Source organism: Staurois parvus, unplaced genomic scaffold (assembly GCF_062004578.1).
Source record: "Staurois parvus isolate SC_StPar_1 unplaced genomic scaffold, SC_StPar_1.0 ptg000323l, whole genome shotgun sequence".
In the NCBI taxonomy this organism is placed as follows: Eukaryota; Metazoa; Chordata; class Amphibia; order Anura; family Ranidae; genus Staurois; species Staurois parvus.
In genome coordinates, this window is record NW_028318119.1 from 83,766 (window position 1) to 109,276 (window position 25,511).

The following is a 25,511-nucleotide window of genomic DNA, read 5'->3' on the forward strand; positions in this document are numbered from 1 at the left end:
TCTACATGTGCGAAATAAAGTTTTCAAACATGTACTTTATTAATGGCATATGGTACCAATACGGAGAAGCTGATATAATGGAGCCAAATTGGGGGGGGGGTTAGAAGAAAAATAAAGTTTATGTAAAGCCAAAAGTTTTTTTTTTTTTTGCTGTGAATAGAGAACAGTTAAGACTCCTCTTAAATGTTTTTCTTTTTGTCTATGTCCCTTCACTTCCTGTCCCAGAGACACGACAGGAAGTAAGAGGAAATCTCTTCAAAATGAGGGGAACTCCCCTCCTGGTTATCATCCAAACAGGTCCATTGGAAGATTTCCTCTCCTCCTTTTCCTGTGACAACTCGAACATTTTGGATTTCCCTGCACCAGAGACCATGGTCATTTGGACCAAAAGAGAAATAAAAACCTCACAGGTGTGCTGACCCTCCTACAACTCGCTGTCCTAAAATGAGAAATAATCTCACTTTGGGATATGTGAATGTACTACACATGTTGACTCATTTAAGGGCTTTTTAATTACTTTAGTCTCTTATCACCCTTTTTGCTCAACAAAGGAGGCTCTAGATGTGCATTTGGCTGATGAGACAAAAAGATAAAACAAATCATCCTCCATAAGTTGTACCTGTTTATCTGTTGCCCTCTCTCCTATACAGCTTCCCAAAGCACACATTTTAAACAGCATTTTTGAGCTTCCAGAGGCAGGGGGAAGGGATCTGATGTCACACACTGTACAGCAGAGAGCAGGGAGCTGAGTGTAATCTGAGACCTGAGTGGAAGGTAAAAACAAAGTTTCATAGGGAAGCCTGCACAGTTGAGGCGGTCATTTGCCTACTGTATTGGATGTGCGTGGGGCTGACCCCAGGATCCATTGGTGTCATTATTACCTGTCACAGGTGGCTCATGCAGATAGCATAGGGAAGAGAGAACAGATAGGAACCACATGCGGTGCTTTGGATTGAGGCTAGTACATACTATTGAAAAATTTGGTTTGTTCATTTTTCAGAAGTTTACAACCACTTTAACCTCTTCACGCCGGCCGAACGCAAATGTGTGGCCTCCCGGGGTCTGGGTCTAGATGCCGAGCGGCCGCACATTTGCGTTCTTTTAAAAAAGGACATATGTACCAAGAGCGCGCACCCTGCTCGCTCCCATCACACATGTCCGGTACTCACGGTAAGGTCCCGATCTCCTCTTTCGATCGGGACCTTTCCCGATCATGTGACCGCCGTGAAGTGTCGTCACATGACCCTAAAACCCACCCCGCCTCCCGGCTTCTGAAATTCTTAAAGGGCCGGAAGGCGCCGGCGTGAAGGGGTTAAAGACCAATGAAAGAAAAAAAAACAACAGTTTTACTAGTCCCTGCTGTATCCAACATGAAAATAAAGGTTTGGTGGTATATAGGCTTTAACTCCAAGCATGCTGCTTGGAGTTGTGGTTCTCTCCATTGTTGGTTAACAGCCCGGTTGCATTGGGTGCGACTTGGCATGCGATTTGCATGCCATGCGGCTTGCAAATCGCATACCAATTCACACCCTACTGTCCGCAATTGCAGCAGCCATATCGGCGCGGTTCGGACTTGGTCGGAGCCGCACCGATTTCTAAAGTAGTGCATACACAACTTTTGGTGCGATTTACATAGACAACTGTGTCAGATGTCTTGCAAATCGCACCTGAAATGGGCATGTTCCCCAACTTTGAAATCGTGCGACTTCACTGTAAGTCAAAGTCGGGTTTGATGTGACTGGGGTGTAAAAGCAAAAAATTTGATGATGATGACACAGTAGTGAGGAGAAGAGCTGACACTTCTAAAATGGAGCTGGCTATTAAGAGACAACATAAAACCCATAAATAGATTGTAAGCTCCAAGGATCAGGGCCCTCCTATCCCTCTTGTATTGAACTGTATTGTTGCTGTATTGTCTCCCGTTATATTGTAAAGCGCTGAGCAAACTGTTGGCGCCATAAATCCTGTATAATCATAATATATAAATCCTGTATAATAATAATATATAAATCCTGTATAATAATAATAATAAAATAAATCCTGTATAATCATAATATATAAATCCTGTATAATAATAATATATAAATCCTGTATAATAATAATAATAATATATAAATCCTGTATAATAATAATAATAATATAAATCCTGTATAATAATAATAATATAAATCCTGTATAATAATATTAATAATAATAATAATATATCCTTCCTCACCCCAGACACCACCAAACTTCTAGTACACTCCCTCATCATCTCACGCCTTGACTACTGCAACTCCCTCCTCACTGGCCTACCCAAGTGCAGGCTCTCCCCGCTCCAGACCATCCTGAACTCAGCTGCCAGACTCATCCACCTTACCACCCGCTCCACCTCTGCCACCCCCCTCTGCCTCTCCCTCCACTGGCTCCCGATTGCCCAACGCATCAAATTTAAACTCCTTACCCTGACCTACAAAGCCGTTCACAACACTGCCCCTGACTACCTCACCAATCTGATCACCAGGTACCACCCTACCCGTACCCTTCGCTCCTCACAGGACCTCCTTCTATCCTGCTCCCTGGTCTCCTCCTCCCATGCACGACTGCAGGACTTCTCCAGGTCCTCCCCCATCCTCTGGAACTCACTGCCCCAATCCATCAGACTGTCGCCTTCTCTATTCACATTCAGGCGCTCCCTCAAAACCCATCTCTTCAGGGAAGCCTACCCCACCCTCACCTAACGGCCATCCTCCCTCATTCCTCCTACCACTTCATCCCCCCCAGCCACTTCCTACTGTACCTTTACCCCCTCCCTCCTAGATTGTAAGCTCGTAAGAGTAGGGCCCTCTTACCCCTCGTACGCTGTCTGTCTTTGTTGTACTGTGCCATGTATTGTCCCCCCCTATTGTACAGCGCTGAGCAAACCCTTTGGCGCTATATAAACTCGTAGTAATAATAATAATAATAATAATAATAATAAATCCTGTATAATAATAATAAAATAAGATATAAATCCTGTATAATAATAATATATAAATCTTGTATAATAATAATAATATAAATCCTGTATAATAATAATATATAAATCCTGTATAATAATAATAATATAAATCCTGTATAATAATAATAATAATATATAAATCCTGTATAATAATAATATAAATCCTGTATAATAATAATAATAATAATAATAATAATATAAATCCTGTATAATAATAATATAAATCCTGTATAATAATAATAATATATAAATCCTGAATAATAATAATATAAATCCTGTATAATAATAATAATATAAATCCTGTATAATAATAATAATAATATATAAATCCTGAATAATAATAATATATAAATCCTGTATAATAATAATAAATACAAGTGTCTTATTAACTGAATTGTTACCTTGTTTCAATAAGCCAACCTTCAATCCTCACCTGTTATATTATTTTACACATTTTAAGAGAAGCAACATTGTAACAATATAAAAAGCATTAAGTTCAACGTTCATAAAAAATATAATTCATAAAAAATAACAACTTTATCCTACATTTTGTTGTGTTAGTTTACCTACAAACCAGTGAAAACACACAAAAACGCAAATGCCTTAAAAGAGAGATTTCAAACCTCATGCTTTCTGGTGTCATAGCCAGTCATTGGTTAAAGGCTTGAATTCATACCTTCATCACTCCATGCAATCGAAAAAAAAAAAGCAGAAAGGACAGTTGCTGGTCACAGCAATCCATCTTACCCAAAATATTAGTTGCTGTCAGAATTGTTTGGTTATTACACACAGTCTCTGTACAGCACATAGCAAGTAAGTGCTAGAGCGTACCACCTCCTGATACATGTGACAAAGTAAAGCCGTACACAGAACTCATGAATGCACTAAATGGTACTTAATACCTGTTTCATGACACCTGTACAAGCTCTCATACCAACTACTGTGTCCAATAGGAAATGTCCACATTTTGACTTGTTGCCTGGGTTGTCTGATGTCTACAGTTGTCCTCAGTTCTCTGTGGAATGCTTGTGTAGACATAACATTATACAACAGACTTTCTCAATTTTTTTACCCCAGAGGAAAATACATTTTAGGTCTTATGGAAGCCCCACTAAAATGAATTAATTGGTGGTCAGTGGGAAGAATGCCCCTTACATTGGGGGTCAGTGGGAAGAATGTCCCTTACATTGGGGGTCAGTGGGAAGAATGTCCCTTACATTGGTGATCAGTGAGAAGAATGCCCCTTACATTTTGGGTCAGTGGGAAGAATGCTCCTTACATTGGGGGTCAGTGAGAAGAATGTCCTTACATTGGTAGTGAGTGGGAAAAAAGCCCCTTACATTGTGGGTCAGTGGGAAGCATGTCCCTTGATTTGGTGGCCAATGGGAAAAATGCCCCTAACTTTGGGGGCCAATGGGAAGAATGCTCCTTACATTGGTAGCCAATGGGAAGAATGCTCCTTACATTGGTAGCCAATGGGAAGAATGCTCCTTACATTGGAGGTCAGTGGGAAGAATGCTCCCTACATTGGAGGTCAGTGGGAAGAATGTCCCTTACATTGGAGGTCAGTGGGAAGAATGCTTCTTACATTGGGGGGTCAGTGGGAAAAATGCCCCTTACATTGGGGGGGTCAGTGGGAAAAATGCCCCTTACTTTGGTGGCCAATGGGAAGAATGTTCCTTACACTGGTGATCAGTGGGAAAAATGTTCCTTACTTTGGTGGTCAGTGGAAAGAATATCCCTTACATTGGTGATCAGTGGGAAGAATATCCCGTACATTGGTGGTCGGTGGTCAGTGGGAAGAATGCTCCTTACATTGATGGTCAGTGGAAAGAATGCTCCTTACATTGGGGGTCAGTGGGAAGCATGTCCCTTACTTTTGGTGGCCAATGGGAAGAATGCTCTTTACATTGGTGGCCAATGGGAAGAATGTTCCTTACATTGGTGGCCAGTAGGAAGAATGCTCCTTACATTGGTGGTCAGTGAGAAAAGTGTCCCTTACATTGGTGGTCAGTGGGAAGAATGTCCCTTACATTGGTGGTCAGTGGGAAAATGTTCCTTACATTGGTGGTCAGTGGGAAAGTGTTCCCTACATTGGTGGTCAGTGGGAAAAATGTTCCTTACATTGGTGTTCATCCTTTAAATCCGCTAAAAAGACCATTTGGTGTTATGCTGCTGGCTTTGCCAAATGAGATTAACAATTAGACCTGGAACTATTCAGGAACCAGAAGATGGAAGGTCAATCTGCATAGCTCAAAGAACCCCTAGCAACCTCTTGAGGAACTCTAGGGTTCAATGGAACTTTGGTTGGGAATGGCTGTTCTACAGCGTTGTGACAACGAGCAACAAGTGGACAATTTTTCCCAGACACAGTGTATACTTTAGAAGAGCTGGTCCAAATGTAACTGATTAAGACTTTTATTGAAAACCATTTGTACAACTGATCATTTTGCTGATCTGCCTTTGCCCCGTCAGTTTTAACAAAGATCTACAAGAAACAAGAAGCTCTTTCGGTGGAGGTTCAATAATTTAGAGCCCTCACGTCATTAACGTACAAGCAAGGGCTGTGGGAAGGCTAAGCCCTAATTTGAAATCAACAGAGCTAAAATGAAGTGTATGCTATAGGATGTGCTACCATAGATGCTTACAGGACCGAATAGGTTTTCAGGGATGACACCAGCAATCATTTCAGACATTGGCTCAGGAGTCACACAGCTCTAAGCTCATGCAGAAGTAATGACCCAAGCAAATCACTCAACAGCAATACCGAGTTTAGCTCCTTCACGAAGATCCTTGTTATGACTTACAAAGCAGCTTATGGATCAGTCATTGAGTAGGTATAGGCAATATAAGTAAGCCTCTGGCTCTCCAGTAACCTCAAGGCTCAGCATACCAGCAGATATATTGTCACTGGCGGTTTCTGAAAAGCTAGAGGTTAGCGGTTCACAACACAACTGACTCTAGAAACACTTTGTCACACTGCTTGAGGGCGCAAAACGCCATGCAAAATGGAAAGGAGATGGCAGAGAAGGACAAACCAGAGAAAGTGAAGGAACGCTGGCGGTGAAGCGGAGGTGAGTGGGGGGTGTTCATACTTTTACGGATATTCCGGAGTTTGTTGTTGTACTCTGGTGGACGGATGGAAGGGGGTGGGACCATGGCGGATGGAGTGATAGACAGAACAAAAAAAAAAAAGTACACAAAAAAGGCAGAAGGACAACACAGACAAATGAAAAAGGGGGAAAATGAAAGTTAGTTCTTTGCGATTGAAATGAATGGAAGTGTAAAATGATAAAAAGGAAAAACAGAAAAAACAGGGCTGATTTACAAAAACAAGTCCATTAAAAACGCAGTTATTTGTGCTTAATTTGCTGAATTACATGTTGGATTCTTATCTCCTTCTGAATTCTTCATAATGCACAACAAATAAGTGAACCCAGGATTAAAGCTGAATTCCAGGAATTCAGCCAGTTTGTAAAAAGTGAAGGCACACTATGAGCTTCCAGGGGTCTCCAAACTTTCTGAACAAGGGGCTGGTTTACTGTCCTTCAGACTTTGAGAAGGCCGGACTGTGGCCAACATGGGTAAAAAAATGCCCTGCTGTCAATGGGAGAAAACAATGCCCCATCATTGGTATTAGGGGGAGGAATATTGCCCCATTGTTGTTATTCTGGAAAGAAATGGTACCCCATCATTGGCAATAATAGGGCCCTTCAGCTGGTGTCAGTGGGAGGAATAATATGCCCATCAGTGGAAAGAATAGTACCCCATCATTGGTGTCCGTGGAAAGAATAGTACCCCATCATTGGTGTCGGTAGAAAGAATAGCACCCCATCATTGGCGTCAGTGGAAATAATAGTACCCCATCATTGGTGTCGGTAGAAAGAATAGTACCCCATCATGGTGGTAGGTATAGAGCCCCATTGTTGGTATAAGTGACAGGAATTATGCCCCTGTTGGTGTAGAAGGAATAGTGCTCCAAGGGCCTGATTAAGGCAAACAAAGGGCCACATTCGGCCCCAGGCTGCACTTTGGAGACCACTGGTTTAGTCCCAGGGGCTGCATGACATTTCCTGGGCTGATCTCTATTATTTACATTTGACAGGTTTATTGTTCTGCCCAGAGACACTCTGGGGATCTGAGAGCAGAGAAACACACATCTATGCCAGCTCTTCCCCTCTGCTGCCCATTCACAGAAGCCTTGGTATCTTGTGAATGTGTTCACATAATACCAAGGCTTCTGTGATTGGGCAGGAGGAGTGCTGTTCAAGATGCAGAGCTCAGAAGGATCAGGTCGCTCTCTTGGAACAACAGTGATTATAGTATAGAATACTAGAACGCTGTCAGACTTAAATAATAAAGTTAACCCCAGGAGGTGTCATACACCCCAGCAGACTTAACTCATAGTGTGCCTTCATTTTTTTTTTCATCTTTAAAGTCTACCTATTATTATTGTACCGTATATTGCTGCAGTTCAGATCCGATTTGCAGATGTATTTTTCCAATATTTAAAATAGAAGCAAAATGAAGACGTTTATGTAAATGAGCCCCAAGCCAATCATGTACCATAAAACATTGAAAACAAAAATATACCAGTTATGACAGTTTAAAAATGTTGCTCTGTCTTGGACCAAGTGCAAAGACAACCTCCACAGTGTAACAACCAATCATTTTACAGGAATAAGAAAAATGAATTATGATTGGTTTACCCTTTGCTCGCTGATCTTTGATTTTTTTTTTTTATTCTCTGCTTTTGTAAATTCCAACCACTTCTGCAGCTAATAGTTGCCACAATAGCATCAGGAATGCAAATGAGACATACAGGTGAGGTTATCCCTTCTACTGCTGGTACAAATAAGCATGTAGGTCACAGGCAGGGGCGGACTGACCATTTGGAAACACGGACACTGCCCGAGGGCCTGGGGTCAGTAGGGGAACCCCTTGAGATGCCCCTGGTACCTTTTTCATAGGCTTTTTGGAGTTTGGGCAAGGACACAGGGGCCCCATGATCCCCTATTGCCTGGGGGCCCCATGAGTTGTCAGTCCGCCCCTGGTCACAGGTGTCAAACACAAGGCCCGATGGCCGAATCTGGCCCTCCAGGTCATTTCATGTGGCCCTTGCACATCTCCTGCAGGTACCCCCTTGTCTCAGCCCCTACCTTGTCTCAGCAGTCCCCAGCAGAGAGGAAAATAGAACAAATCTGCCAAATCCTCCTCATCTGCCTCCCCTGGTCTCAGCATTCAGCAGACTCTTGTAACTGACTCCACTCCTCTGGTCCTCCTCCAGACCCTGCACTTTCTGCTTTCCAGCTCTGCCCCCTAAGGGGATGCAGGGTGATGTTAGGGAAGGTGTGGGATTCTTGACATCTGATGTAATGGGGGTTGGGATGCTCTGGAGATCTAGTCTTACAGATACAAAAAGCTCTTTGAGGGCAACCATAATGCTGATACGGCCCACGGTGAAATGGAGTTTGACACCCCTGATGTAGATGTACCCTTAAACTGGAGTCTGGTCATGAAAATTGTTGTATTTGAGACGGCAGGCTTACATGATTGAAACATTTTCCCCTTGAGGTAACAATAGGCGCCTTTTGTCGTGGCCTCTCCAAGCCACACTGGAGTTGGCATTCTCTGTTTCCTACATGCCCACAGGAGATGTTCATTTCTCGGGAATCCATCCCACCACAACAAGGTATTTGTTCCAACATACAGAGAGCAGAGAATCGCCATATAAAGGAACAAGATCTCACTGCTGGGATGAATGGAGACATTCTGCTGGAATTCGTCAGAAAGTGACCAAGTAAAAAGTTAGGTGAGGTTGGTGCCCTCGAATCCCCCCTCTAGGAAACCACAATGTGTACAATAAATCTCTCCTCTCGTAAAAACCGAACAGCGGTCAAGCGTCAACCCAAGTCAGTGGGGGAAAGGAAAAGCCGGTCCTGATAAATTGTGAGTAGAGAAGTATGATCTGGAAACCAAAGCACTGAAAGCAGAACTTGCTAAGAAGAACGTATTGTACTAAACAGCTGGCTGTCAATCCCGAGAGTCAATGTGAAGCACTCATTGGGTTGGGGGTTGGGTAGCAAAGATTTCGTAGCAGAAAAACTGAACTCATTAGCACTTTTTTTTTTACTTTAAAATATATTGGGCTGCCAGACTCATTCACCTTTCCAACAGCTCCATCTCCGCCACCCCCCTCTGCCAATCCCTCCACTGGCTTCCGATTGCGAAACGGATCAAATTCAAAATCCTAACACTGATGTACAAAGCTGTCCACCATACTGCCCCGAACTACATCACCGACCTAATATCCAAGTACCACCCAACATGCACACTCCGCTCCTCACAAGAGCTCCTTCTCTCTAGTTCCCTGGTCTCCTCCTCCCATGCCCGCCTCCAGGACTTCTCCAGGGTGTCACCCATCCTCTGGAACTCCCTGCCCCAACCCATCAGATTATCACCTACTCTCCTCTCCTTTAGGCGCACCCTGAAAACCCATCTCTTCAGGGAAGCCTACCCCACCCCCTGCTAACTTGCCAACCTCCTCCACTCCTCCTACCACTCCATCCCCCACAGCTATCTCCTCCTGTACCACCATCCTCTCCCTCCTAGATTGTAAGCTCCAAAGAGCAGGGCCCTCAATCCCCTCATGTTTTGCATTGTATTGGTATTGTTCTGTCACATGTTCTGTCCCCCTTTGTAATGTACAGCGCTGAGCGAACTATTGGCGCTTTATAAATACTGTAATAATAATAATAATATTGTAGTCAGTATCAGTATCAGGTCAGTATTGCAGCAATATTAGCGATTTGTAGGTTGGTTGCTGAGCATTTTACTTTTTTGTAGAGTTTGAAGCTAGCTACGGAATCTACTGATGGTCATGGGGCTGTGTAGACAGTATTGTATGAAGCTCAAGTGGCAACACTATTGCTAGTCACAGATTGCCACAGAAAATAATTTGAAGATTTGAACAAAAAGAAAGGAATGGAGTGTATCCGGGTGCCAGATCACTTCCAAAAGAATGGGTAATATTTGGTGCCACGTCCTAATTATATTAGTCAAAAATTGGAGGGAAAGAAACGCGGAAAAGGTTGCAAATGGACTTTAAAGGCACAGAAATTTCAAACACATTTTAGTAAAATCATTTGTATTTTATCATGAAAAAACATCTTGTAGTTTAAAAGTGGGGCAGCACAGTGGCTAAATGGTTAGCACTTCCACCTGGCAGTACTAGGGTCATTGGTTCAATTCCCAACCATGGCACCACTTGCCTGGAGTTTGCATGCTCTCCCTGTGCCTGCATGGGTTTCCTCCGGGTACTCCGGTTTCCTCCCACACTCCAAAGACATGCTGGTAAGTTAATTGGCTCCTGTCTAAATTGTCCCTAGTATGTGTATGTATGAATGTAAGTTAGGGACCTTAGATTATACGCCCCTTGAGGGTTAGGGACTGATGTGAATGTACAATATATATATATGTAAAGCGCTGCATAAAATTTACAGCGCTATATAGGTACCTAAAATAAATAAATAAAATAAAAGATTATAGTTACACTATCCCCGCAGACAATGTCCCACAGCCCACCGTGTTCAAGGAACACATTAATGATTAAAGATGTAAAGACCACCAAATGGATCCTGTAAGGGGGGGGGGGGAGACATTAAGTCTCAGGAAAATGGCCCAATATGTTTGGCGACAATGATCGCTTCTTCAGGGGCTTAGTAAGAGAATCTAAAAGAAATGTACATAAATTAGATAAATCAAATTACAACATGTGAATACAAGAAAAAAGGCAAATTCATACCTTAACATAATATAACTTCCATGCATGGTGCATATTGATATCATATGTAAGTTATAATATGTTAAGGTATGAATTTGCCCTTTTTCTTGTATTCACATGTTGTAATTTGATTTATCTACAGTTGCAAGAAAAAGTATGTGAACCCCTTGGGATTACATTTAGATTTGCATGAATTGGGCATAAAATGTGCTCTGAACGTCATCTAAGTCACAACAATAGAAGAACACAGTCTGCTGAACATAATACTACACAAACATTACATGTTGCCATGGTTTAATTGCACATAACATGTAAACATTCACAGTGCAGGGAGGAAAAAGTATGTGAACCTTTGGACTTAATAACTGGTTGACCCTCCTTTGGCAGCAATAACCTCAACCAAACGTTTCCTGTAGTTGCAGATCAGACCTGCACAACGATCTGGAGTCATTTTGGACCACTCCTCTTCACAAAACTGTTTCAGTGTAGTAATATTCTTGGGATGTCTGGTGTGAATCGCTCTCTTAAGGTCATGCCACAGCATTTCAATCTGGTTGAGGTCAGGACTCTGACTGGGCCACTCCAGAAGGCGTATTCTGTGCTGTTGCAGCCATTGTTTTGTTGAATTACTTGTATGCTTTGGGTCATTGTCCTGTTGCATCGCCCATCCTCTGCGGAGCTTCAGTTGGCAGACAGATGGTCGTACGTTTTCCTGCAAAATGTCTTGATAAACTCTGGAATTCATTTTCCCATCAATGACAACAATCCGTCCAGGCCCTGAGGCAGCAAAGCAGCCCCAAACCATGATGCTCCCTCCGCCATGTTTCACAGTGGAGATGAGGTTTTGATGTTGGTGTGCTGTGCCTTTTTTTCTCCACACATAGTGTTGTGTGTTCTTCCCAAACAACTCAATCTTGGTTTCATCTGTCCACAGTATATTTTGCCAGTAGTGCTGTGGAACATCCAGGTGCTCTTTTGCAAACTTCAAACGTGCTGCAATATTCTTTTTGGACAGCAATGGCTTCCTCCGTGGTGTCCTCCCATGTACTCCATTTTTGTTTAATGTTTTCCTTATTGTAGATGTGTCAACAAAAATGTTAGCATGTGCCAGAGATTTCTGTAGGTCTTTAGCTGACACTCTGGGATTCTTCTTTACCTCATGCAGCATTCTGCGCTGTGCTCTTGCAGTCATTTTTACAGGACGACCGCGCCTAGGGAGAGTAGCAACAGTGCTAAACTTTCTCCATTTGTAGACAGTCTGTCTTACCGTGGACACATGAACATCAAGGCTTTTGGAGATACTTTTGTAACCCTTTCCAGCTTCATGCAAGTCAACAATTCTTGATGGTAGGTCTTCTGAGAGCTCTTTTCTGCGAGGCATGGTTCACATCAGACAGTGCTTCTTGAAACCAGTAAACCCAAAACAGGTGTGTGTTTTTTAAGGGCAGGACAGCTGTCAGCAACACATCCAATATCATCACACTGATTGGAGTCAAGGTTGGCTCACTCCTGGCTCCAATTAGCTCTGGGAGAAGTCATTAAGCTAGGGCCTCACATACTTTTTCCTCCCTGCACTGTGAATGTTTACATGTTATGTGCAATTAAACCATGGCAACATCTAATGTTTGTGTAGTATTATGTTCAGCAGACTGTGTTCTTCTATTGTTGTGACTTAGATGACGTTCAGAGCACATTTTATGCCTAATTCATGCAAAACTCCACGTAATCCCAAGGGGTTCACATACTTTTTCTTGCAACTGTAATTTATGTACATTTCTTTTAGATTCTCTTACTAAGCCCCTGAAGAAGCGAGCATTGTCGCCAAACATATTGGGCCATTTTCCTGAGACTTAATGTCTCTCACCCCCCCTTACAGGATCCATTTGGTGGTCTTTACATATTTAATCATCAATGTGTTCCTTGCACACGTTGGGCTGTGGGACATTGTCTGCGGGGATAGTGTAACTATAATCTTTTGAACTGCAAGATGTTTTTTCATGACTTATTGTCATAATAAAGTACAAATGATTTGTTTGAATTTTTTGTGCCTTTAAAGTCCTTTTGCAACCTTTTCCCCTTTTCTTTCCCTCCAATTTCAGACTAATTTGAAGATTTGGACCACCCCAAGTTGCTGGTGCGTCATGGCCCATTTCTGCAAACCTACTATATTAAATTGTATGTAAAGCCAAAACTTGGTTGTGAATAAAGTGGGAGATTTTTATTGCTCAAAGGTTATTGGTGTAAAGTACTGGCTCATCTAATACAGGGGTGTCCAACCTAATGACCTTCCTGGGCCACACTGGAATAAGGATAGCTAATGAGCAGAAAAAGTCCGGCAGATGACAAGTTACCGTTCATTGATATACACACTATACCTATCAGAGTAATAAAACTTCATTTTCTTTGTAATATTTTTTATTGTAAAAGTGGGCAACATAAAACTAGTGAGATATTTGACATGGTTTCTGATAAAAGAACACATCAATATCTGGTTCAATGGATGAAGAAGCAATTCTCCACGAATTCTCAAGGTGCTCATTGGATATTTTGGTTCTAATTTTGCCTTTCGTGGTCTTCATCCTTGGAAATACAGCGGGGCAAAAAAGTATTTAGTCAGCCACCAATTGTGCAAGTTCTCCCACTTAAAAAGATGAGAGAGGCCTGTAATTGGCATCATAGGTAGACCTCAACTATGAGAGACAAAATGAGAAAACAAATCCAGACAATCACATTGGCTGATTTGGAAAGAATTTATTTGCAAATTATGGTGGAAAATAAGTATTTGGTCAATATCAAAAGTTTATCTCAGTACTTTGTTATATATCCTTTGTTGGCAATGACAGAGGTCAAACGTTTCCTGTAAGTCTTCACAAGGTTGGCACACACTGTTGCTGGTATGTTGGCCCATCTTCCATGCAGATCTCCTCTAGAGCAGTGATGTTTTGGGGCTGTCGCTGGGCAACATGGACTTTTAACTCCCTTCAAAGGTTTTCTATGGGGTTGAGATCTGGAGACTGGCTAGGCAACTCCAGGACCTTGAAATGCTTCTTACAAAGCCACTCCTTTGTTGCCTGGGCGGTATGTTTGGGATCATTGTCATGTTGGAAGACCCAGCCACGTTTCATCTTCAATGCCCTTGCTCATGGAAGGAGGTTTGCGCTCAAAATCTCACGATACATGGCCCCATTCATTCTGTCCTGTACATGGATCAGTCGTCCTGGTCCCTTTGCGAAGAAACCGCCCCAAAGCATGATGTTGCCACCCCCATGCTTCACAGTAGGTATGGTGTTCTTTGGATGCAACTCAGCATCCTCTCTCCTCCAAACACGACGAGTTGTGTTTCTACCAAACAGTTCTATTTTGGTTTCATCTGACCATATGACATTCTCCCAATCCTCTTCTGGATCATCCAAATGCTCTCTAGCAAACTTCGGACGGCCCGGACATGTACTGGCTTAAGCAGGGGGACACGTCTGGCACTGCAGGGTCTGAGTCACTGGCGGCGTAGTGTGTTACTGATGGTAGCCATTGTTACGTTGGTCCCAGCTCTCTGCAGGTCATTCACTAGGTCCCCCTGTGTGGTCCTGGGATTTTTTCTCACCGTTCTTGTGATTATTTTGACCCCACGGGGTGAGATCTTGCGTGGAGCCCCAGATCGAGGGAGATTATCAGTGGTCTTGTATGTCTTCCATTTTCTAATTATTGCTCCCACAGTTGATTTGTTCACACCAAGATGCTTGCCTATTGCAGATTCAGTCTTCCCAGCCTGGTGCAGGTCTACAATTTTGTTTCTAGTGTCCTTCGACAGCTCTTAGGTCTTCACCATAGTGGAGTTTGGCGTGTGACTGTTTGAGGTTGTGGACAGGTGTCTCTAGGGTTTACAGAGAATGGTCCGAAAAAGAGAAATTATCCAGCGAGCGGCAGTTGTGTGGACAAAAATTGCCTTGTAGATGTCAGAGGTCAGAGAAGAATGGGCAGACTGGTTCCAGATGATAGAAAGGCAACAGTAACTCATGTCAATATGGACCAAAATCTATGAGGAATGTTTCCAACACCTTTTTGAATCTATGCCATGAAGAATTACGGCAGTTCTGAAGGCAAAAGATAACTTTGGAAAGTATTTGTAAGAGATTTCCAGCCAGACGAATCACGATCGGAAATGCGCATGCGCATAGGAATTCCCGCAGGAGAATTGCCGGTTGTGCGCATGCGCGCAGGAATGCGCAATCACGCACATGCACGGCAAAAATTGGCGCCAGATGGCCTATTTAAGGATTTTCTCTGCTCATGTTCACTGCTGACTGGTCTTCAGCTCCCCTGTGTCCTGCTTGTTCCTGTGTGATTCCTTTGTTGATGACCCGGCTTGTTCCTCACCTGACTCTGATTGCTCTCCGGATTGATACTGGTTCCTGACTTCGGCTCTGCTCCTGAACTTGGCTTTTCCATCTGATTCTGTACTGTGCTGCCCGACTGTTGATGACCCTGGCTATTCCATGACATTGCTCCTGTCTCTTGTCCTCACTACCTGCCTTGCTCTGGTGCACACCTGGCAATCTACAAGACCCGCTCTGCTTGTTACTACTGTGCCTGGATCAGAAGATCATCGGCCTTCCAATGTCATCATCTGCAAGATCTGCAAACAACAACTATTGGCGCTCTTGTTCCCCTGGGTCCTAGACTCCCTCTGTTCCAACTCCAGCGGGGTCAGGGCTAGTGACACAAGTGAGGCTGACCTCGTCCTTTCAGTCTCCCATCAAGTACGTGACAGTATTGTCTTTACATGCACTTTAAATTGGTATCCAGTATTTATACAATATACATATTTCTACAACATATCTATTATGCTTGTACAGGCTCAGGAAGGAAAAAAGGAGGTAATTTTGGAAGTTGTGCCTGCCTCTACAGAACTGTAGATATCTAGAGTGTTATGTCTCTGCATTTCACAAAGACCGTATAATACAGGCAGAGGTGCAACTGTACCAGTTCAGACTTTACATGGTTTCAACCACATTTGACTCATCAGTGCAAGACAGGGATGTTGGAACTAGGAAGGCCCTGTTCAGACTAGATGAGGTAGTCTGACTCATAGCGAGCAGCCAGGATCAGCTAACAGAGTATAGAGTGCCAACATGAACAGGGAATACAATGGGTGACCATTGATTTTAACTCCTTCTTCTTGCTGGATACCTCATCGGGAGAGCAGTCATTGGTTGGGATGCAACATCTGATAGGTAACATAAGAAATGGGCATTTATTACCCATGCAGGTATAGCCTATCATTGACCAGAAATCCTGTACATGTCCTGTACCTGTAATGTCGCTGACATCAATCACACCCTTTCATTGCTATAAGCCAGAGGTCTCCAAACTTTTTAATCAAAGGACACCAGTTTACTGTTCTTAAGACTTTGGGGGGAACTGTGGCCAGTATGAGTAAAAAATGCCCCAACGTCATTGGGAGGAAACAATGCCTGATCAAGGGAGCACTATTTACATCTGGAGGAAAACAAATTTAATCTCCAAAACACAGAAAGGTTTCTTCACAGTAAGAGCTGTGAAAATGTGGAATAGACTCCCTCAAGAGTTGGTTGTGGCCAGCTCAGTGGATTGCTGTAGGAAAGTCCTGGATTCTTTCTTGGATACACAGAATATAACTGGATATAACATTTATAGGTAAAGTTGATCCAGGGAATATCCGATTGCCTCTCGGGGGATCAGGAAGGAAATTTTTTCCCTGCAGGAGCAAATTGGATCGTGCTTTGCTGGGTTTTTTGCCTTCCTCTGGATCAACTGTGGGTATAGGATTAAACTATTTTTTTCTTTTTTTTTTTAATGGTTGAACTGGATGGACTATTGTCTTTTTTCAGCCAGACTAACTATGTAACTATGTAATTGTTATCAGGGCCTATTGTGGTGTCAATGGCAGGAATAGTGCCCCAAGGGCCAGATAAAGGCAGGCAAAGGGTCCCATCTGGAATTATGCCTCATTGTTGATATCAGTGAAAAGAACAATGCCTCAAAGGCTGGAAAAAGGCAAGCAAAAGCAGCATCTGGCCCCAGGGTCACAGTTTGGAGACCATCAACTTACATGGACACTCTCAAATACAAATAGATGTGATTATCCATAACGTAATGAGTAAAAAATGCCCCATGTCATTGGGAGTAAACAATACCCGATCATTGTTATCAGGGGAAGGAATGGTGGCCCATTGTGGAGTCAGTGGGAAGAATAGTGCCCCAAGGGCCAAATAAAGGCAAGTAAAGGCAGGCAAAGGGCCTCATCTGGCCCCTGGGCCACAATTTGGAGACAACTGTTATGAGCAGTTACAAGAGAATAGTTTTTGGCCACAATAATCTGCTATTAAAATTTAAATTGTAACTCATTACACTCTTATTATACTCATTATGGATAATCACATCCATCTGTATTTGGGAGTGTGCATGTAAGTTGATGGCCTCCAAACTGTGGCCCTGGGGCCAGATGCGGCTTTTGCTTGCCTTTATCCAGCCCTTGAGGCATTGTTCTTTCCAGTGATACCAACAATGAGGCACAATTCCTTTCACTGACACAAACAATGGGGCACTATCCCTTCCAGTGGTACCAACGACGGGATACTATCCCTTCCACTGACACCACTGACACCAATGACGGGGCACGATCCCTTCCACTGGCACCAATGACGGGGAACTATCCCTTCCACTGGCACCAATGTTCGAACCTCTCCTTCCAACCGCATGTCAAATCACTCACAAACACATGCAGGATCCATCTTCGCAACATTGCCAAGATACGTACTTTCCTCACCCTTGACACCACCAAACTTCTAGTACACTCCCTCATCATCTCACGCCTTGACTACTGTAATTCTCTTCTCACCGGCCTACCCAAGTGCAGGCTCTCCCCGCTCCAGACCATCCTGAACTCAGCGGCTAGACTCATCCACCTCACCACCCGCTCCACCTCTGCCACCCCCCTCTGCCTCTCCCTCCACTGGCTCCCAATTGCCCAACGCATCAAATTTAAACTCCTAACCCTGACCTACAAAGCCGTTCACAACACTGCCCCTGACTACCTCACCAACCTGATCCCCAAGTACCGCCCTACCCGTACCCTTTGCTCCTCACAGGACCTCCTTCTATCCTGCTCCCTAGTCTCCTCCTCCCATGCACGACTGCAGGACTTCTCCAGGTCCTCCCCCATCCTCTGGAACTCACTGCCCCAATCCATCAGACTGTCGCCTTCCCTCTTCACATTCAGGCGCTCCCTCAAAACCCATCTCTTCAGGGAAGCCTACCCCACCCTCACCTAACGGCCATCCTCCCTCATTCCCCCCACCACTTCATCCCCCTCAGCCACTTCCTACTGTACCTTTACCCCCTCCCTCCTAGATTGTAAGCTCGAAAGAGTAGGGCCCTCTTACCCCTCGTACGTTGTTTGTTGTTGTTGTACTGTGCCATGTATTGTCCCCCCTCTATTGTACAGCACTGAGCAAACCCTTTGGCGCTATATAAACTCATAGTAATAATAATAATAATAATGACGGGATACTATCCCTTCCACTGACACCAATAACGGGGCACTATCCCTTCCACTGACACCAATGATGGGGCACTATCCCTTCCACTGGCACCAATGGCGGGGCACTATCCCTTCCACTGACACCAATGACGGGGCACTATCCCTTCCACTGGCACCAATGACGGGGCACTATCCCTTCCACTGACACCAATGACGGGGCACTATCCCTTCCACTGGCACCAATGACGGGGCACTATCCCTTCCACTGGCACCAATGACGGGGCACTATCAATTCCACAAGCACCAATGACAGGGCACTATCCCTTCCACTGGCACCAATGACGGGCCACTATCCCTTCCACTGGCACCAGTGATGGGGCACTATTCCTTTCACTGACACCAATGACAGGGCACTATCCCTTCCACTTGCACCAATTACGGGGCACTATCCCTTCCACTGGCACCAATGACAGGGCACTATCCCTTCCACAGGCACCAATGACAGGGCACTATCCCTTCCACTGGCACCAATGACGGGGCACTATCCCTTCCACTGGCACCAATGACGAGGCACTATCAATTCCACAAGCACCAATGACAGGGCACTATCCCTTCCACTGGCACCAATGACGGGCCACTATCCCTTCCACTGGCACCAGTGATGGGGCACTATTCCTTTCACTGACACCAATGACAGGGCACTATCCCTTCCACTTGCACCAATTACGGGGCACTATCCCTTCCACTGGCACCAATGACAGGGCACTATCCCTTCCACAGGCACCAATGACAGGGCACTATCCCTTCCACTGGCACCAATGACGGGGCACTATCCCTTCCACTGGCACCAATGACGAGGCACTATCAATTCCACAAGCACCAATGACAGGGCACTATCCCTTCCACTGGCACCAATGACGGGCCACTATCCCTTCCACTGGCACCAGTGATGGGGCACTATTCCTTTCACTGACACCAATGACAGGGCACTATCCCTTCCACTTGCACCAATTACGGGGCACTATCCCTTCCATTGGCACCAATGACAGGGCACTATCCCTTCCACAGGCACCAATGACAGGGCACTATCCCTTCCACTGGCACGAATGACGGGGCACTATCCCTTCCACTGGCACCAGTGACGGGGCACTATCCCTTTCACTGACACCAATGACAAGGCACTATCCCTTCCACTGGCACCAATGACGGGGCACTATCCCTTCCAATGGCACCAATGACAAGGCACTATCCCTTCCACTGGCACCAATGACGGGGCACTATCCCTTCCACTGGCACCAATGACAAGGCACTATCCCTTCCACTGACACCAATGATGGGGCACTATTCCTCCCAATGACATCCAACAATGACGCACTACACCTTCCACTGACAACAAAAATGGGGAACTATTCCTCCCACTGACACCGATTATTTCTCCCCATAAGATCGGGCAGTGTTTACTACCACTGGGCACAGTCTGGCCCCCTACAGTCTGAAGGACAGTAAACTGGCTCTTTAGAAAGTTTGGAGACCCCTGATGTAAGTGGCTGTTATTTATTGCAGCAAGCAGTGATAGTTGTGGCAGATTACTTAGATATTTTAAGCCACAGTTTAAAAATTCAAGCAGCTGTAAGGCTTGCTAAAAGCTTTTTCAAAGCTGCAGCCAGCACTTCCATTAAGCTCCAGGCTCAGCACTCTTAGGCAGCAGGGAAGGGTGCTTTGAAGTACACCTGTCACCTATAAAAACTCGCTAAACTTGCCAAAGCACTAACACCTATTGATGCTGAGGAATACCCTCCGAGGCCGACTACAGCAGCACAAATTGTGAACTTTCCTCCTAAAAGCCCTCACTAGGATGAGCCACCAATCTTGCCAAAAGGAATCTGAAAAAAGGATGAAAGTGCTACATATGTAAGTCCAGGAAATATTATCGGACAGGACAAGAGGAAACCAACGCGTTTCGGGGGATCAATACCCCACCCTTCATTAGGGCTTAGATGCTGATAAAATTTTGTCCAGTCTCTGATGAACCATACAAGATCTGATCCATCTACGGCTTAATGAGGGGCACTGTAGCCTGGCTACAAGGGGGGAAAAGTCCTCTTTTTTGGTGGTGGGACGTTAACGGCACAATTTACTTGTATGATAAATTTTAACAATTCAAAAGTGATTTTTTTATAAAAACAGTATGAAATTATATTTTTACAATCTTCAAAAATAAATATAAAGCGACAATACATATTGCTGCGGTGTCATCAGAGATGGTATTGCAAATCTAATCATGGATCATGCATGGTTCGCACTTGACGCATTTCGACATCAACAAAAATCTCTTCTTCAGAAGTGCTCAAGAAGGCATGACGTATGATTCCATGTGAAGTAAAAACCGCCAGGAAATACTAAGAACAGAATTGTATGTGAACACAGCCACGGATTTCTCATATATCTCTGGCAAAAATTATGAAACAAAAATTAATAAAGAAAACATTGAGACCAGTGGATGAAAAATGCAGCCCAAACGCCTCCTGAAGGGGCCCCGCCCAAATGCACCATCAACAAGATTACCTGCTGGTTGGTATTATTATTTATTATTATTATACAGGATTTATATATTATTATTATAATACAGGATTTATATTATTATTATAATACAGGATTTATATTATTATTATTATACAGGATTTATATATTATTATAATACAGGATTTATATTATTATTATAATACAGGATTTATATTATTATTATTATAATACAGGATTTATATTATTATTATTATACAGGATTTATATTATTATTATTATTATACAGGATTTATATATTATTATAATACAGGATTTATATATTATTATAATACAGGATTTATATTATTATTATTATACAGGATTTATATTATTATTATACAGGATTTATATTATTATTATTATACAGGATTTATATTATTATTATTATACAGGATTTATATATTATTGTTATTATACAGGATTTATATTATTATTATTATACAGGATTTATATATTATTATCATACAGGATTTATATTATTATTATTTTTATTACACAGGATTTATATAATTATTATAATACAGGATTTATATTATTATTATTATTATTATACAGGATTTATATATTATTATAATACAGGATTTATATTATTATTATTATTATACAGGATTTATATATTATTATTATACAGGATTTATATTATTATTATTATACAGGATTTATATATTATTATTATTATTATACAGGATTTATATTATTATTATTATTATACAGGATTTATATATTATTATTATACAGGATTTATATTATTATTATTATACAGGATTTATATTATTATTATACAGGATTTATATAGCGTCAACAGTTTGCTCAACGCTTTACAATATAACGGGAGACAATACAGCAACAATACAGTTTAATACAAGAGGGATAGAAGGGCCCTGATCCTTGGAGCTTACAATCTAAGAGGGAGGGGCTGGTGGTACAAAAGGTAGCAACTGGGGGGGATGGACTGGTAGGAGGAATAGAAGATTCCATTATTAGCTGAGGGCAGGATAGGCTTCCCTGAAGAGATAGGTTTTCAGAGATCGCCTAAAAGTGAGCAGAGTAGGCGATAGTCTAATAAATTGGGGTAGAGAGTTTCAGAGGATGGGGGAAGCTCTGGAGAAGTCCTGGAGATGAGCATGGGAGGAGGAGACAAGGGAGCTAGAGAGCAGTTGTTACTGATAGGGCAGTGCTACTATGAGCACGAAGCGATGACTACAAGGAATTTGTGTGAGAAAGTGTTGATGACCAGGTCTATCCAAAGAAGCATGCTTGATGGCTGTGAGCTATAGCCCGGCTAGGATTGTTCTTGATAGAAGAGTCAGATGCAGGGACGGAGTGACCATTCGAGCACTCGGGCACTGCCCGAGGGCCCGGGGTCAGTAGGGGGCCCCATGAGATGCCCCTGGTACCTTTCATTGGCTTTTTTGGGTGTGGGTGAGAACACAGGGGCCCCATGATCCCTTATTGCCCGGGGGCCCCATGAGTTGTCACTCCGCCCCTGGTCAGATGCCTTTTACAAGCCTTTCTTAGCCATAGTCAGTTTGGCAAACCTTGACAAGACAGTATGAGAGGATGTTGCTATACAGAGAGGCATTGTGTGGTGGCAGCTTTGGTCACATGAGCACTTTCCCTGCTGCAAATAAATGTCGGTGTAAACTTAGAGCCAGACAGACTAGGATTTATTTTTGTGCTTTATTGCTGTGAACAAGCTGCTTATGTTATTTAATGCTGGAAGTACTGATTATGTCGTTCTGATGCTGGAAGACCCATAAAGTTGGTTGTGGCCAGATTGAAACCTGAACTGAAACCTGAACTGCAGTGTGGGCCCCCGCTTCTTGCACAAAAACCCCACTTAAAGCAAAACTAAACTCTCTCAATCAACATTAGACATGTGCAGATTGTTTCGTTTCAATTTGAAATTCGGACCAATGTTTCGTTGTTCGGAGATTCAGATGCGAATCCGAAATAACAAAATGGAAATTCCGTCTGAAATAACGAATTATCTGAATTCGAAACGAATTTGAAAATGAATGGGCAGCACAGTGGCTAAATGGTTAGCACTTCCGCCTGGCAGTACTCGGGTCGTTGGTTCGAATCCCAACCACGGCACCTCCTGCCTGGAGTTTGCATGTTCTCCCTGTGCCTGCGTGGGTTTCCTCCGGGTACTCCGGTTTCCTCCCACACTCCAAAGACATGCTGGGAGGTTAATTGGCTGCTGTCTAAATTGTCCCTAGTATGTGTATGTATGAATGTGAGTTAGGGACCTTAGATTGTACGCCCCTTGAGGGTTAGGGACCTTAGATTGTACACCCCTTGAGGGTTAGGGACCTTAGATTGTACGCCACTTGAGGGTTAGGGACTTTAGATTGTATGCTCCTCGGGGGCGGGGACTGATGTGAATGTACAATATATATGTAAAGTGCTGCATACATTGATGGCGCTATATAAGTACCTAAAATAAATAAATAGAATTCGAAAACATATGGCTGACTATTGCTGATTTCCTTCAAAGACCGCATGTATTAGAATAGCCATCTTCAGAAATTCCAATTTTGAAAAGAACAGACTTGAATAAAACAGAATAGAATAGAAAATAAAGTAATAGAATTAAAAAGAAAATAGAAATTGAATCCTAACTGTATTATTGCTGTATTGTCTCCCGTTATATTGTAAAGCGCTGAGCAAACTGTTGGCGCTATACAAATCCTGTATAATAATAATATATAATGAATAAAAATGAATAGAATAAAATAAAAAATAAAATAATAGAAAATGAATCCTAACCCTCTTGTATTGAACTGTATTGTTGCTGTATTGTCTCCCATTATATTGTAAAGCGCTGAGCAAACTGTTGGCGCTATATAAATCCTGTATAATAATAATAATATATAAATCCTGTATAATAATAATATATAAATCCTGTATAATAATAATAATATATAAATCCTGTATAATAATAATATATAAATCCTGTATAATAATAATAATATAAATCCTGTATAATAATAATAATATTTAAATCCTGTATAATAATAATATATAAATCCTGTATAATAATAATAATATAAATCCTGTATAATAATAATAATATAAATCCTGTATAATAATAATAATATATAAATCCTGTATAATAATAATATATAAATCCTGTATAATAATAATAATATAAATCCTGTATAATAATAATAATATATAAATCCTGTATAATAATAATATATAAATCCTGTATAATAATAATAATAATAATGAATAAAAATGAATAGAATAAAAAATAAAAGAATAGAAAAAAAATAGAATAGGTAAGAATAGAATAAAAAGAACATAGCCATCTTCTGAAATTCAAATTAAAAAAAAAAAGAATAGAAAAGAATAGGCTAAAAAAGAATAGAAATGAAAAAATAGAACAGAAAAGAATAGAAAATAAAGGAACAGAATAGTCAAGAATAGTATAGAAAATAAAAGAATAGAATAATACAGAAAAGAATAACATAGAGAATAAAAAACTATAATAGAATAGAAAAGAATAGAAAATATATAGCCGTCTTTGGATCGATTCTATAATTTTGATTCAAATTAAATTCCAATACTTCAAATCCATTGGAAAACTTTAAATTTGGTTGAAAACTAATAAACAAAACGAAACAAATTCTGTTACGACTGCACCTAAACGAAGTAAGTAATTTAACAAATCGATCCGAAACTAAACACATTTTTTCATTCTGCTCATGTCTAATCAGCATGAAAAGTCCTCATGCTGCTAGTATTCATACATAGACAGGAAGGTGTATTATATTTACTTTAAAACTTTCTTTTTTTACATTTCTTCATTTGCTTTCTGGTTTTTGGCTTAGGCCAAAATGATGTCATACTTCCCAAGAGTCCTCATAGGAGGGGGGAGTTTCTCAGCTAAGCACACCCCCTACCTGCATGCATGAGCAAAGGGCAGATGGATTTAGGAACTATATGCTACATGAATCATCTGCCCTTACTCAAGATGGCCACAGCTGGAAATGCCAGGGGGGTGTTATGCAAAGTGATCTCTCAATAAAAAATAAAGAATGGAGACATGGATGGATGGGGGAGTTTGCATTGAATATTAACCACTTGACAACCGGGCTTTAGCCGAATGACGGCTACAGCGCGGTTGTCTGGTTCTGGGAGGGCGTCATATGACCTCCTCCCAGAATGCGCCCGCCGCGTGCCTCCTACGGCGCACACCCGCTGCTGTCTGTGATCGCTGTGTCCTACAGACACAGCTGATCACATGACAAGGTAAAGGGCCAATCACAGAGGCCTTTTACCAAGTGATCAGCTGTGTCCAATGACACAGCTGATCACAAAGTAAATACAGTTGCCGGTTATTGGCTGCACTTTCCTCACGCTGTCACAGTGTGAGGAAAGTACTACTGGCAACCGACAAGTGTCACAGAGGACATCTGCACTGATAATCAGTGCCCTGGTTATCAGTGCCATCCATCAGTGCTGCCCATCAGTGCCGTCCGTCAGTGCCCATCAGTACTGCCTATCAATGCCTATCAGTGCTGCACACATCAGTGCCCATCATTGTCGCCTATCAGTGCTGCATATTAGTGCAGCATCATCAGTACGTCCTCATCAATTCCCACCAGTGCTGCCTCAGAAGTGCAGCCTATCAGTGCCCATCAGTACCGCCTATCAGT

General features: G+C 42.4%; 1 protein-coding gene across 5 annotated transcripts in view; it reads right to left on the bottom strand.

Moving 5' to 3' along the window:
- Window positions 1-25,511, bottom strand: part of TNS1 (tensin 1) — a 688,885-nt gene that overhangs the window by 79,041 nt on the left and 584,333 nt on the right. For 3 of the 5 annotated variants that reach the window (XM_089683821.1, XM_089683825.1, XM_089683824.1), the window contains one exon: window positions 6,019-6,108. The exons of the other annotated variants lie outside the window; for them this stretch is intronic. In XM_089683821.1, coding sequence (XP_089539947.1) covers window positions 6,019-6,108 — 90 coding nt within the window. The remainder of the gene's footprint in view (window positions 1-6,018; window positions 6,109-25,511) is intronic. 5 annotated transcript variants of the gene reach the window in all.